Source organism: Protomyctophum bolini, assembly GCF_963924005.1.
Source record: "Protomyctophum bolini genome assembly, chromosome: 19".
NCBI classification, from domain to species: domain Eukaryota; kingdom Metazoa; phylum Chordata; class Actinopteri; order Myctophiformes; family Myctophidae; genus Protomyctophum; species Protomyctophum bolini.
In genome coordinates, this window is record NC_137880.1 from 4,540,198 (window position 1) to 4,554,555 (window position 14,358).

Consider the following 14,358-nt stretch of genomic DNA (forward strand, 5'->3'; position numbering starts at 1 on the left):
ATGTGGCCAGGCGCCGGCCACTCTAGCTCATATGTTAAACTTTAGCTCACACTAAAGTTTAGTGCAATTACACTTATTTAAATACACTTTGCCAATATGATGTTAGTTTAGTGACTAAACTAGAAAGAAAGAAAGAAAAAAAAGGAACAGTGTTTTTTCTTTATTTTATTTTTCATCATTTAAAAAAAATGTCTGTAATTCACTTAATTTACAACATGTTGGGAAAGTTTGAGAGCAAGAGTGTCTGTCCTGTTGTCTGTTTTGTTTGTCTGTAAACTCATTGTTTAACAGTTTTTTCATGTTTATCACATTTAAGTCTTTTTTATCATGTATTGTACGTGGAACATTTACATTGCCTGTTCTTTTTCCATTTTATTTAACTGAACTACTCATCATTGTCAATAATATTCTGATGTCATACAAAAAACGCCTAATAAAAACAGTATTAAAAAAAAAAAGAACAGGAGGTTGGCCGATAGTTGCTGGGAACCAGATAGTCCAGTGTTTTCTTTTTAAGGATGGGTTTAACTAAGGCACTTTTGAGTGACCCAGGAAAAATACCGGTAAGCAGAGATTTATTAATTAGTTCTAATAACTCACCAGATAGGCAGTTAAAAAAACGTTTTAAAAAAGCTAGTGGGGATAGGGTCAAGGGAACAAGTAGAGCCCTTACCACTTTGCTAACAATTTCGGTGTCTACTGGGGTAAACTGGGATAAAGTGCTTCTGAAAAGGACAGGGGTTTTGGCAATATCCATGCGTATGGAAGTGACCTTTTCGTGTGGACACGCTGGTGTGTCTTCAGGTCACTGGAGTATCCGAAACTCTTGTCACAATGTTTACATTGGAAAGGTTTTTCTCCAGTGTGGACACGCTGGTGTTTAATCAGGTCACCGGAGATACTGAAACTCTTGTCACAATGTTTACATTGGAAAGGTTTTTCTCCAGTGTGGACACGCTGGTGTATTTTCAGGGAATATGATTGAGTAAAACTCTTGGTACAATCTTTACATATGAAAGGTCTTTCTCCAGTGTGGACAAGCTGGTGTTTATTCAGGTCACTGGAGTTTATGAAACCCTTGTCACAATGTTTACATTGGAAAGGTTTTTCTCCAGTGTGGACACGCTGGTGTATTTTCAGGGAAAATGATTGACTAAAACTCTTGGTACAATCTTTAAATTTGAAAGGTTTTTCTACAGTGTGGACACGCTGGTGTTTATTCAGGTCATCAAAGTATCTGAAACTCTTGTCACAATGTTTACATTGGAAAGGTTTTTCTCCAGTGTCGACACACTGGTGTCTTTTAAGGTCACGGGATAATCTGAAACTCTTGTCACAATGATTACATTGGAAAGGTTTTTCTTCAGTATGGACACTAAGGTGTCGCTTCAGGAGAGTTGAGACTCTGAAACTTTTGTCACAATGTTTACATTGGAAAGGTTTTTCTCCAGTGTGGACACGAAGGTGATTTTTCAGGTAAGATGGCTTACCAAAACTCTTGTCACAATGATTACATTGGAAATTTTCTCCAGTGTGGACACGCTGGTGTGTCTTCAGGTCACTGGAGTATCCGAAACTCTTGTCACAATGTTTACATTGGAAAGGTTTTTCTCCAGTGTGGACACGAAGGTGATTTTTCAGGTAAGATGGCTTACCAAAACTCTTGTCACAATGTTTACATTGGAAAGGTTTTTCTCCAGTGTGGACACGAAGGTGATTTTTCAGGTAAGATGGCTTACCAAAACTCTTCTCACAATGATTACATTGGAAATTTTCTTTAGTGTGGACACGCTGGTGTGTCTTCAGGTCACTGGAGTATCCGAAACTCTTGTCACAATGTTTACATTGGAAAGGTTTTTCTCCAGTGTGGACACGCTGGTGTTTAATCAGGTCACCGGAGATACTGAAACTCTTGTCACAATGTTTACATTGGAAAGGTTTTTCTCCAGTGTGGAAAAGCTGGTGTTTCTTCAGGGAACTGGAGATTCCAAAACTCTTGTCACAATGTTTACATTGGAAAGGTCTTTCTCCAGTATGAACAAGCTGGTGTGTATTCAAATTAGCTGAGTAACTGAAACTCTTGTCACGTTGTTCGTCATCATCGTCTTCACTGGTCTCCCAATCATCACTGTCTTCAGTGACTTCAGTGTCGGATTCAAGTTCAACTTCAACCTCAGAGCAGTGGGAAGATATGTCTTCTTCTTCATCATCAACATAATTTTCTTCTTCACCTTTCACTGCCAGTAATGTCATCGTTGACCCAACAGGTTCCTCTGGTCTTTGAAGTAGTTCCTCCTGTTCCTCTTTAAGCTCCTCCTGTTCTTCTTTAAGCTCATCTGGTTCCTTGTTAATGTGGTGAGCCTCTGGTTCCTGCTGGAGCAGACTGGGGCTCCTCTCCTGTTCAGTGGAAACCTCCTCTTTACACACAACCATGTACAGGATGTCTAGGAGTAGAAACATAGCATGATGGTCAACACTGGATTCCTACAAAAAACTAATATAATATGCACATCATTTGGTAGAGGTGCTGGGTTCAAAAGTAGCATCAGAAAAAGAGAAAATAATCAGCAGATGAGCTTTTTTGTCACCCGAATCCGTGTGTGCATAATTATAATCCGCCCGTTATCCGACCGCAATTTATAAATTAATCAAATGTATTAATCAATTTTGGGCGGGAACCCCTGTTGGTGTTATAGCATGTTATGCTTTAGCTTTTGAAAATAGCAGATCTACAAGCCCATAGCGCACCACCGAGTGGCACGCTACGAGCTTGTAGGTCTGCTATTTTAGAAAAATCGAAGAACCACTGACACAGAAACGTAGCTTTTTCAGAAAACTGTCAGGATGTAGAAGACATTCTTAGAATCTGATCTCAGGTCAGAATGGGTTAATCCGCACCACCCGAAATCCGCTGCGCAGGTATACAGTATAGCCAATCTACAAGCTCACAACGCGTCGAGAGATTGTAGATCGGCTATTTATACTACTTGTACAAATGTCACTAACCACTCTCTCAACAGTTCAATGTTACTTAGTGTCACGGTGGCAGTGACTGAAGCCAAATGCAGAGAGCAGGCAAGTTCAAATTAACTGATGTATTGAACCAAACACGGTCAAGCATACACCAGTAAGACACGCAAACGTGGGAAACGAACGCAGCTCGTACATATTTGGGTTTTGGACGTATAGCTGCTTTGGGGACTCCTTATATGGTTATGGCTGAGTCATGGTGACGTAATCACTCAGCTCCATATATGGGCACAAAAGCGGGACAGACACACAGACAGACAGTCGCAATCACTGCGTTCGCAACAACACAAAGTTAGCAGTAGCTGCATACAGAAAATGAGGAATGCCAAAAAAGCTGAACGTTACAGAAGCACAAAAACAGAAAAACAAAAATGCAAACCTTCAAAAAATACACAAGGCAGAGAAGTCCAAACCAAAACAGGGAACCAGCAACTCCAAGATCAACACAGGAAACAAGGTTGAGCACCAGACAATGGTTTATGTTCTGACAGTTTGTTTGTGCAATGAGTCCAGTATTTATAGGAGGGTGGCAAAGTGTTCACAGGTGGGCTGACGAGGGAGTTGGAGACAGGTGAGTGAATGGGACTGCAGAGTGGAATGGAAAGTGGGAGTGGCTGACAGGGAGACATGGTCTGTAGACCATGCCACGTAGTGGTTGTATATATCTATGGTAACACACACGCTGTCCACGTTCTTTGCAACGTATTTTCATACAGCATATCCAGCAGTCATCGGCAGGGTAAAGAACTGAATCACTCCCAGTCCCACGCAAAACATATATGTATTACTTAGTTTTAAGTTTCTCTCAGACTCACTAGCTGCCTATTAGCAACTTTAGCGTAGCTGCCTGTAGGAGACCACTGTGTTGTTGTTGTTGTTGTTGTGCAACAGTCAGGACCCAACTTCATAGTTGTGTTGGCTAATTTGTGCCAGATCATGGAAAATGATGTAATTAAAATACTACTAATGCACGCACACCGAGATTTTGTGCGTTTTAAAAGCGATAATAAGCATATAGATAAATGCCATAAATTTTTTTCCCGCATTTTTTCACCCGCAATTTATCCAATATTAATTTATAATATATTGGGTTCAACCGCAGCTAAATGCGCCACCCGCTGGTCTCTACCACACGGGCGCACACTCATTTGCTCCAAAAGTTAAACTGTATTAACGACTTTTCGAGCAAAGGCTCTTCATCTGGTCAAACTTGAGATGTGGGTGATCCCCCCATTTAAATAGACACCCACGGGTCACGTTACTAGTCAGTGGGTGGAACCAACACAACATGGTCATCAAATAAATTAATGAAATATCACTATATACAGTGGAATAAGCATAAATGGACATCATGATTAATATGATCTATATATAAATAATTCACATAATCAAGTATTATCTTACGCAACAATTCAAGGATGTATATACATCATAGTTACAGTGAAGAAAAAAGTGCCTGAAAGGAAAGCCCTCGTTCATTCCCTTTGGTGACATTGTTTTTGGTATTCAGACAGCCAGCAATGGGTAAAACGCTCCCAAAATAAATGTAGTCTCTGTGACACATCTAGGGCCTGCAATCTGCATTCAACAATTTTCCTTGAAGCTACGTCATTGGTTGATTTCCTGTCTACTTCCTGATTGGTTAGTCATTTCGACTGGGTTCTTTTTCGACCAATGACAAAGCTTGGTGTTACTAGGTAATTTCCTGACAACTACCATGTAATTAGCCGATAGGTACCCAGGTAGGAAGGAAGAATTGTCCTGTAAAAGGAAGTGTGCTCTACTTCCATGTACCTACCTGGTAATTGTCGATTATAATCCTCCCCCATCAGGGTGTATTTTGAACTTTGAACTTTAAATTTTGAACTGGCAATAACTTTCTGACAACATACATTTCCAAAACGTTAACAGGTAAAACCTTTAGCAAGTTACCATGTAAGAAACGTGGAACTGTACTGTGAAAGGAAGCGTGGTTTACATGACATTACCATGTTCTTTCTCCAGAATTGGAAGATTACCAGGTATTTACCCAGTATTTAGTAGATTATTACCCAATCTGGTGTTTACCATGGGTGTGTAAAATTATATCAGGGAGTGATAACGACTAAGACTAAATGATCAGTGTCGTTGGCGGCATCCTCTCCGCTCCAACACGTGTCCATAAGTCTGCTTCTCCCCCTGGACAGCACCCTGTACACACTGCAAGAGGAAACAACCATAGAGTTCCCAGGACCCAAAACACCAGTATCCCCACCATTACCAGCCATCAACTACATCAAGATAAAATGCATTATTATTACACCACCACCACCCGGTAACAAATATGCAAAAACAGGATAACTTTCAAAGACTGTATTACCTGTACTACTGCCTATTTCTTTGTCTGAAACAGAACCACAGGAAACATCTTGCCTTATGTGAGCCTCCCCCCTCCCTCCATCAAACACATTTTTTGGTCAAATCATATGGGCTTCCATTGGAAATGCATTGGAGCAGCCATTAAACACAGACATAAGACAGACCAAGACAGGTGTCGTGAATGTGTGAACGCAGCTCAGTAAGGGCATATGTCAACCCCACCCGCTCACCTCCGCCCCACCCCCTCCTGGTGCTGCGGCCATCTTGGAAACTAAACACAATATAAACAATTGAAGATGGGTGGGGCCGAGAAAGCCCCTTATTTCCAGGTAGGTACATGGTAATATGGAAATAGAGCACACTTCCTTTTACAGAACAGTTCCTCCTTCCTTACTGGGTACCTATCAGGTAATTACATGGTAGTTGTCAGGACTGGTAATTTCCTGGTAGTTTACCACCCCATGGCCCTCATTTATCAACCGTGCGTACGCCAAAATATGGGTGCACGCTGATTTCTTTTTTTACCATTTCCCGCTAAAGCTTGAAATTGAACTTGACAAAGTTCAAAACTCATGTCTGGTCGGGAGCTGTCGTACGCTTTGTCATCACCAGTTTTTCTGTCGTAGAACAGCAGAGCAGCATTGTTTGACCAGCTGAGAGGCTGTCACAGGCATTCTAAACACATTCACTCCTAAAAGGTTGAATATAAAACTCTATGTATATGGGCTACATGTAAACAAAGAAAAATAAAAAAAATAATAGGCCTACATCAACGATGTGTCTTTGTGTCATATGAAATTAGTAGGGGATTTCCAACTTTACAATTAAATTGCGCTTGATGCTTAAGCCATTTAAACAGTGTTTTGCATGAGCGCACAACCCCCCCCCCCCCCCCCTGGAAGTTATAACATCCATGACATGGATCGAGAGGCATTTGCAGTGCTGCAGCTATAGTCAAGTCTACCAACCAACGAGTAGGCTATAGTGCAATCTACAGCCATGTCTTTCTCGAGTTACATCTCGCCATTTTAAAGATAAACCTGACGTGTCGCTCGAATGCCAAGTGTGCCGTGCCGGCGTGCCAGTGCAAGTACAAGGGACCGCCCGACCGCATCGGAGATAGGTAGGCTAACCCAGCCAGCCAGGCTGCCAGCCCACCAGTGCCAGTGCATGAGCCCAGCCACTGCGACTATAGCGAGGTAATCTAAATAGATTGTCATAAACGTGCATGGTCACGGTGTCATGAACGGACCACAGTGATAGAGACAGACAGACAGGTCAGGAGAGGAGATGTTGCAAAACAGCAGCGTGTGTGTGCGCGCCTATTTGTTATTTAATTAATGGTTCACATGCAGGTTCACAAATATATTGTTGTAGGCTATATTAAATGAAAAAATTATGTAATCATTTAATATAGGCTACAACTAACAACACACAGCAGGCGCGTAGCGTGGATCAAATGATTGAATGGGCAAATTAGCATGCGGGGGGGGGGGGGGGGGGCAGCACATCCCCGGCCGATAGGTGTGAACGGTTTGGGGGACCATTAACAAAGGCGGCTTGCATGCTGTAGTTTACTAACAAGAAATTTGCATGCACAAGGCTGGACCCTACGCCGGTGACACAGTGACAATTGCTTGCAAATAAGTTGCGATATGTGCGTGCGTGTGTGTGTGTGTGAGAGGCGGGCAGCAAGGCAAGCGAGGCGAGAGGAGAAAAGTGTTAGTTCTTTATTTATTTAACACACCATGGGCTTGCAAGTTGCGTGTGTGTGCGTGCGTCTGCGTGTGTGTGTATGAGAGGGAAACGTTTTTATTTACTTTTTTCGTCATGTAACTATGGTTTCCAAGGTCGTACTACGTTGTTCATGTCGCAAAAACGAGGGCGAGGCTTGATTTCATCGGGCGTGCCAGATAGATTTCAGCCGTCACATTTATTAACGTCAGAACGAAATTAAGGAAGGATCAGCTGTTTGCGATCACTTTATAAATGCCGTGGCGACGTGGTTGTACTACGAAACCTGCACTCGAATATGTGGCAGATTGTACACTCGATTGATAAATGAGGGCCCATGTGTTTACATGGGTAGTACCCATTTACCCATAGTTGTCAGGGAAAACACTTGGTAATTACATAGTAAATACTGAGTAATGTAAGTTACCATGCAATTACCAGGTAAATCCATTAGCTGGAAATTACCCAGTAGTTTGTTGGTAATTACCTAGTAATTACTGTGTGAACTACTACCAGGTCCCGTAAAATGAAGGGTTACCCATTTGGGCTTATTCCACTGTCCACACGGAAAATATGAAACACTGTATAGTTATATTTGATTAATTGATTTGATGACCATGTTCCACCCACTGACTAGTAACGTGACCCGTGGGTGTCTATTATTAAAATGGGTGAATCACTCACATCTCGAGTTTGATCAGATGAAGAGCCTTGGCTCAAAACTTTGTCAATAAAGTTTAACTTTTGGAGCAAAGTGCGGGTTCTTTTCTCTTTTTCCAACAATGGATTCCAAAATTTTAAATCCATTCTTCCATAACAAAATGAGCATTTTGTAAGATTGACTTTACTAACTACACGTTACAGTTCTGAAAGTTTTAGAAATATTTTAGCAAAATACTAAAAAAGTAATGTGAAGTAATTTATTTTGTTACTTTAACACCATGGTTAATGATTAGGGATGTCGACTGGTAACCGGATAGCCGACCGTTAGAAATATCAGAATATTGTTATCGGCCTAACGGTTAATTTGTATAATAATAAATGCGTGTTCTGATCTAAAGTAGTTTTTCTAATAAAAATGTCTGTACTTCTGTTCTGTAAAGCGACTTTGGGTACGCAGAAAAGCGCTATATAAATCGTATATATTATTATTATAAATCCCTTTATTTTTATTAGTTTTTTTTAGAAATATAGAGACTTTGGTTGTTACTGTACAATAGTTAAAAAACTGTTAAAATTGCTGTCACTACAGCGTTGTATTTATTTATGTTTTGTACTCGCAGATGCATGCGTGCAGATCACAATGCGTTGTTTATTGACGATTAAGCCTACAACAATTTAAAATGTTGCTTTTTGCTTTTTGTTTGCTTTTTGCTCCTTTGCAAAGGAGTAAATGTCAAAAGCATAAATGTATACCATTCGTCTACCAACGTTAATTATGTATACATGCATATTACATTCGGGGTAAAAAATTATTAATAAAATGAAAATCAAACGCTAATTAACAGGATAATGCTATCGGCTACCTGGATGGGAAATTAATTGTTACCAACATACTGGCGGCCAAATACAGATAATTTTGTAGCTCCATGACATGGAAAAGTCTGACAACCACTGACATAGAAACAGTTTTTTGTTCTTTTTTTTCTTTTAGAAAATGGTCATGATTTAGAAGACTTGTCTCGGGTCTTAATGGGTTAAAGAAAGGAAGAGCACATGAAACTTACTGAGTTGTGGCTGGTCTTCAGCTTCCTGTTTAATAGAAACGTCTTCAGCTTCCTGTTTAATAGAAACATCCCTGGCTGAGTCTGGATAGTTCATCTTCACCTGCAGTCTGGACTCCGGTCTGAAATCAAGTGAATTAAGGAAGGACTTTAAAAAACAAAAGAAGCCTCTTGGCTGCCAGACTACTAGTGGTGATAGCCCAACTCTCCAACATGTGAATGTGGAGATTATGGGATTCATGCATTAGGGAATAAATCACACGTAACTTCAGTTTACACAATGATCAATGGTGTAAAGTGAATAAGGCAGTGCTTAATTTCAGCTCTGGTACTTGCTCACTTGAGCTCCCCTACCTGTAGAGGCAGCTCCGGTATGCCATCCCAAATGCACATTACGTCTCTATTATTATTTTAGTTTAATTTTCAAGTCAACTAGGCTTCTTCCTCATCAGAGCTACTTAGTTCCAGTACAATTCCAAAATAAAGCACGGGTTGAATGTTCACAAGTACAAACAAAAACAAGAGTCTTATTTTGAAATGTGTGCCTGTTTTGAGAGGAAATAGGTGGCTATGGAACCCCGGTATCGCCTCACTGTTGAGTGTTGACGGTGCCGGGTGCGTAAATAAAAACAACTCTCATCTCGACTTTTGCAATTTGCATCTGTCGTTCATTGCATAATTATGGAATATGGAACTTTCATACTTGTATGGAGCAATAGTTCAACTGCTACTTGGAGTCAGCATGTGTTTTGTTTTCATTACAAAATTGTGAGTTCTTATGAACAGAACCGACCGGTTAACCGGTTAACATTGCCAAATCTCCCAAAGACACCCGGCTTTTACAGCATGGCTCAGAATCGAATATCATATAACGCTTGCTTTGGTGGGCCCGGAATAAAAAAAAGACTAGTAGGCTACAGAATTAAGTAGTATTATTGAGTTGTCATCGGAGGAGGAACTTGGAAGAGAAGGACAATAACAACACGCATGCGTAAAATATGCGACCGTGTAGTCTGTTCTCCTCTATGGATGTGAATCCTGTATGGAGCATTACCAAGTGTATCAGAGAAGATGACTGGATACACTGATGGAGGGCTCGTCTGAGGACGACGTAGAGAGACATACAGGCTTTTTATGTTGGTATATGAGCCAACATTTCAATAACGGTGCATTCCTAGTTTTAGAATAAAGAGGCATTGCTTTTTTTCAATTTCAGTCTTTTTTTCAGAAATTATTATATATTTTTAATACAGAATGCGATCATATCGACATTGGTTATCGGCCATAATTGCAATTTATTATATTGGATATTGGTATCGGACAAATTGTCTCATCGGTACATCCCAAGGTGTGATTTTCTTATGAACACCCTCTTTTGCCGTTCCCTAAGCTCAGTGAGATGTTTAGTTTGTGGTGTGTGCACCACAACACAATAGTGCAGTAACCATTGTTACAATGGTGTGCGCCCCACAACGCAATAGGGCAGTAACCATTGTTACAATGGTGTGTGCACCACACAGCACTGGGTGTGTATTTAGAGGGCACACAGGTGCTGTGATTCAGATGGAACACATGACACACATAGGATCACTCCCACCATGCCTGTGACAGACAGTAACGTGCCAAAACGCAGTAGTCCGCACGAAATTCAAAACTGACCGTCGTAATAAATGAGGTTTTTCCCTTTTTTTAACTTTATTTAACTGTAGGATATATGATTTCCTTTTTTTGTACGAAAATGTTCTGATGAATTTAAAATAGAGGACCCTGGCAGTGGCGGAGACTCCGGGGGTGCCTGGTAGCTGAAACACCCACAGTTAAAACAATAAGCCAATATGCACCCACGAAGACTGAATTTCCTCTCCCTTTCCCCTCCCCCTGCTCAAAATGTCACGTAGTCACACACCTTTACGAGGGTGGGGGGCGATTGGTCAAGAGCAAGGGGCCAGCTAGGCACTCCAATGTTGAAGCGCTGGTCCCTAGTGGTAAGAGGAAGGACCGCAGGCAGACCCGTGGATTCTTGACGTGGAAACCCCGTGCAACCGAGCGCCCAATGTAAAGCCCAGGTGCACTCTGGGTGCACTTCCGCATTTGGACACCAAAATTTGGTGTCCAAATGCGGAAGTGAAATGCTGAATCAGCGAAAAGACGGTACTTCCGGCAGCCTTCCGGGTGCTTCAAAACGCCACTGAGCAACTTCCACTGACATGAATAGCGGAGGGGGCGGAGCTTCGCGCTAGTTTAGTCTCTATCCTTTTAATACTCTATGGTCAAGAGGTGTTGGGCATTCAAATGCTAAACTTGTTTTATTTCCACCGCTGGGGGGGGGGGGGGGGGCTGGGGGCGGGACTTTGAGCACTCACAGTCATTATTGAAACATGACGCCCCTAGACCCTGGTGTAAACAAGTCTTAGTGCTTTTCATGGTTTCGTCCTCAAAAAAGCAGTTTTTTGTATTATTGACCTGTGCATCCGAAATGTAGGCCTACCCATTCTACATACTGTGAATGTTCAATCAATCATTCTAAAACCTCTTTCTCTCTCCCCAACTCAGCAGAGCAGGCAGGCAACAAGCCACGTAGCCAAGAGACCTAGCTCCCGAGGACATTCTTACAATATTATTACTGCTGCTAGTATTAACTACTGCTTGTTTATAACAAACAGGTTACAATACTATTATTGCTGCTATAGCTAGGCTACTGCTTGTTTATAACAAAGTTGCAATATTATTACTGCTGCACTGCTGCTAGTAGGCTATTAACTAGTTTATTTAGAATCATCTATAACAAACAAGCAGATATGAGAGAAATACTCGTGTTGTTCCATGTAAATAATATAAAAGAGAAATGTAGTAAAAACAAGGTTTAATCAGTTAATCTTACCTGCTGTGTTTCAGGGTTGAGCTGCTTAAAGACGACACTGTTTTCAAACGTCTTACTTTAATTATTAAGCTGTTTTCAAACGTTTTAATTTTATTATTAAAGTGTTTTCACACGACACTGCTAACAGCTAGCTGTGTGTGCGCGCTGATATCTAAGGGTTGTCCGCATGCGCACTAGCCCTGCTGGAGCGTGCACTGTGCACGTATTATAAAGGGTCACTAGGGGGAGCCAAGATACAGTGTAATACAGTGGGGAGCAGCTATGGAACAGCTCTAGAGCTGAAAACTCTCCCATAGAGATTTACTAGAATATTTATATAAATTATTCTAAGCCTAGAATCAATCCATCCAGGATCCTGATGAGTCATGACCATAACACCTCTGATTCTGTGAGAAAACAAACATTGCATATTTAATATTATGATATACTACATTTAATAAATACTCTTTATTTAGCGTTTTTCATTATAATTTATTCACATAATCAAAGGTTTTATGGTCATGATTCACCAGGATCTTGGAAGGCTTGATTCAATAAAATAAATAATTGATATAAATATTTTAATACATTTAAAAAGCCTATAAACATTCTTTTAATTAATGGCCAATTATTTTCAGTGGTTCCAGAACTAGTGGCCCTCTGGTAATTTTAAATATAAACAAAACTAACAATTCAAGGTCAGTCTCTTCCACTCCACTACACATACACTTTTCATTTCTACCAATAGGCCTATGTATTTTTACTTTTTCATTTATACTGTGTATCCGTTGTTGTATGATTAATGTGAGCGGCTGCGGCTCAGGAGGTAGAGCAGGTCGTCCAATGACCCCAGTGTTGGCGGTTAGAATCCCGGGTCCTCCTGTCCACATGTCGAAGTGTCCTTGGGCACAGTGGCGGAACACCATTGGGCCAGGCCGGGGGGTGAGACAGCACAAACGGGCCTGACTCCCAACAGCACCCCCCCCCCCCCCCCGAACGGAAAAAAATCACACAGTTGCTGAGATTGAGCTAATTTGAGCAGGCGAGAGAGGAGTTATGTGTGAGAGGAGCTGATCACAGTCACAGATAGAGGGAAAGTGTTATATTTTGCCTATTATACGCTATATATTATTGATCGCGTCTGTGTCTGTGACATTGCGCAGCAGTGCACACACACGAGAGAGAGAGAGAGACAGACAGACGTAGAGAGAGAGAGGTGCTGCGTGTTAAATAAATAAAATAAAAAAATAGGCTACTCATCTTTGTGTTCTGCACCTTATTGCTGAGTGATCGCACACTGGGAAAAGCAACAAGAAGGGGTTTAGAATTGAAACAGTCCGTTGTTGAGAAAAGGAAGTCCACACATGCACTCCTAAGTCCTCACAGAGTGATTAGCCTACTAATGAGTGACAGGTGCTGCCACTTTTGTAGCCCTGGACCGCTTACAGCGAGTCTCTCTACGCCCTGTGGAAGTCCCTTCTGCAGCCCTCTGGTGATATTCTCACTCCCGTGCACGGGTTTTCAAATCCCAGTAAATAAACAAAACGACGTAACTACTCACCGAAACAAAGCCTGCTAGACCTTGGTAAAAATCTATTCTCGTAGTTGGGAAGCGTCTCAGGTCCCCAGTTTCTCTCTAAAATGCACTATTTTAATCATTAAATAAAATTAAACCAACCAGATTGGCGCAGGCAAAACCCGAAAATGCCATAGTAGAAGAAATGACTGCCCGGTAAATTTAGGGTACATTGCGTTATTAAAATGGCACAAAGTGCATTTTAGAGAGAAACTGGGGACCTGAGACGCTTCCCAGCTACGAGAATAGACTTTTACCAAGGTCTAGCAGGCTTTGTTTTTCGGTGAGTAGTTAAGTCGTTTTGTTTATTTGCTGGGATTTGAAAACCCGTGCACGGGAGTGAGAATATCACCAGAGGGCTGCGGAAGGGACTTCCACAGGGCGTCAGAGAGAGACCCTGGACCAGGGCTACCACTTCTGGAGCGTGGCTGAGGATGTCTGTTGGAGAGAGTGTGAGACAGACTCCACGGTGCTTGTACAGTCCAGCGCAGTACATTCTCATCAGACATGATATTTTGCTAAAGTGTAGGCTATTATAAGCTATATAAGCTCTGTATCTGGTTAATTGCGGGATTCGCGGGGGGCCCGCTGGTTTTATCAGTCGTGAGTGACTGTGTAAAAAATCGCCCAACGATCATCTGACAGCCCGAGCCCCCAGGAGGTCTGGGCCGGAGTGTGACCACCCCCCCCGGTAGCTCCGCCCCTGCTTGGGCAAGACACTACATTACACTGCCTCCAATGAGTCGGGCGGTCGGTGTGAGCTCGCCTCTGTGGCATCTGGTTTCTACCATTGTACACTATCATACAAAATACTAACTGGGAGAGCAATCGGAGAAAATGTGACACGGCACGACGGCAGCAGATGAGATGTTCCGATGTTGTTGTTTATTTCAGCAGTAAAAGTACGGCAGCAAAGCAGAGGCACCTCCGGCGGCCTTACGCTGTCGGGTAGAATATGACATATTACATTCAATGTCATGTTATTAAGTGCAGTTTCACAAACAGAGGTGAGAATATAGGCGTGTTCACTGCTTCTCTGAAGACGAGATGCTTACCCATTGATCAACCATTTGCTC

The 14,358-nt window shown here is 41.8% G+C and overlaps 1 protein-coding gene across 2 annotated transcripts; it reads right to left on the reverse strand.

The window, feature by feature from the left end:
- Positions 1 to 337: 337 nt before the first annotated feature.
- On the reverse strand, positions 338 to 11,869 carry LOC308333947 (uncharacterized protein). 2 transcript variants are annotated; one of them, XM_080790487.1, is made up of 3 exons: positions 11,728 to 11,869; positions 8,850 to 8,968; positions 338 to 2,444 (listed from the first exon to the last, which is right to left on the reverse strand). In XM_080790487.1, exons 2-3 carry the CDS (start codon positions 8,941 to 8,943, stop codon positions 697 to 699), a joined length of 1,842 nt encoding a protein of 613 aa, XP_080646613.1. In that variant the 5' UTR covers positions 8,944 to 8,968; positions 11,728 to 11,869; the 3' UTR covers positions 338 to 696. The 2 variants fall into 2 exon arrangements, with proteins under 2 accessions (XP_080646613.1, XP_080646614.1); XM_080790488.1 differs by lacking the exons at positions 8,850 to 8,968; positions 11,728 to 11,869 and adding an exon at positions 5,098 to 5,182.
- Between the last annotated feature and the right edge of the window lie 2,489 nt (positions 11,870 to 14,358).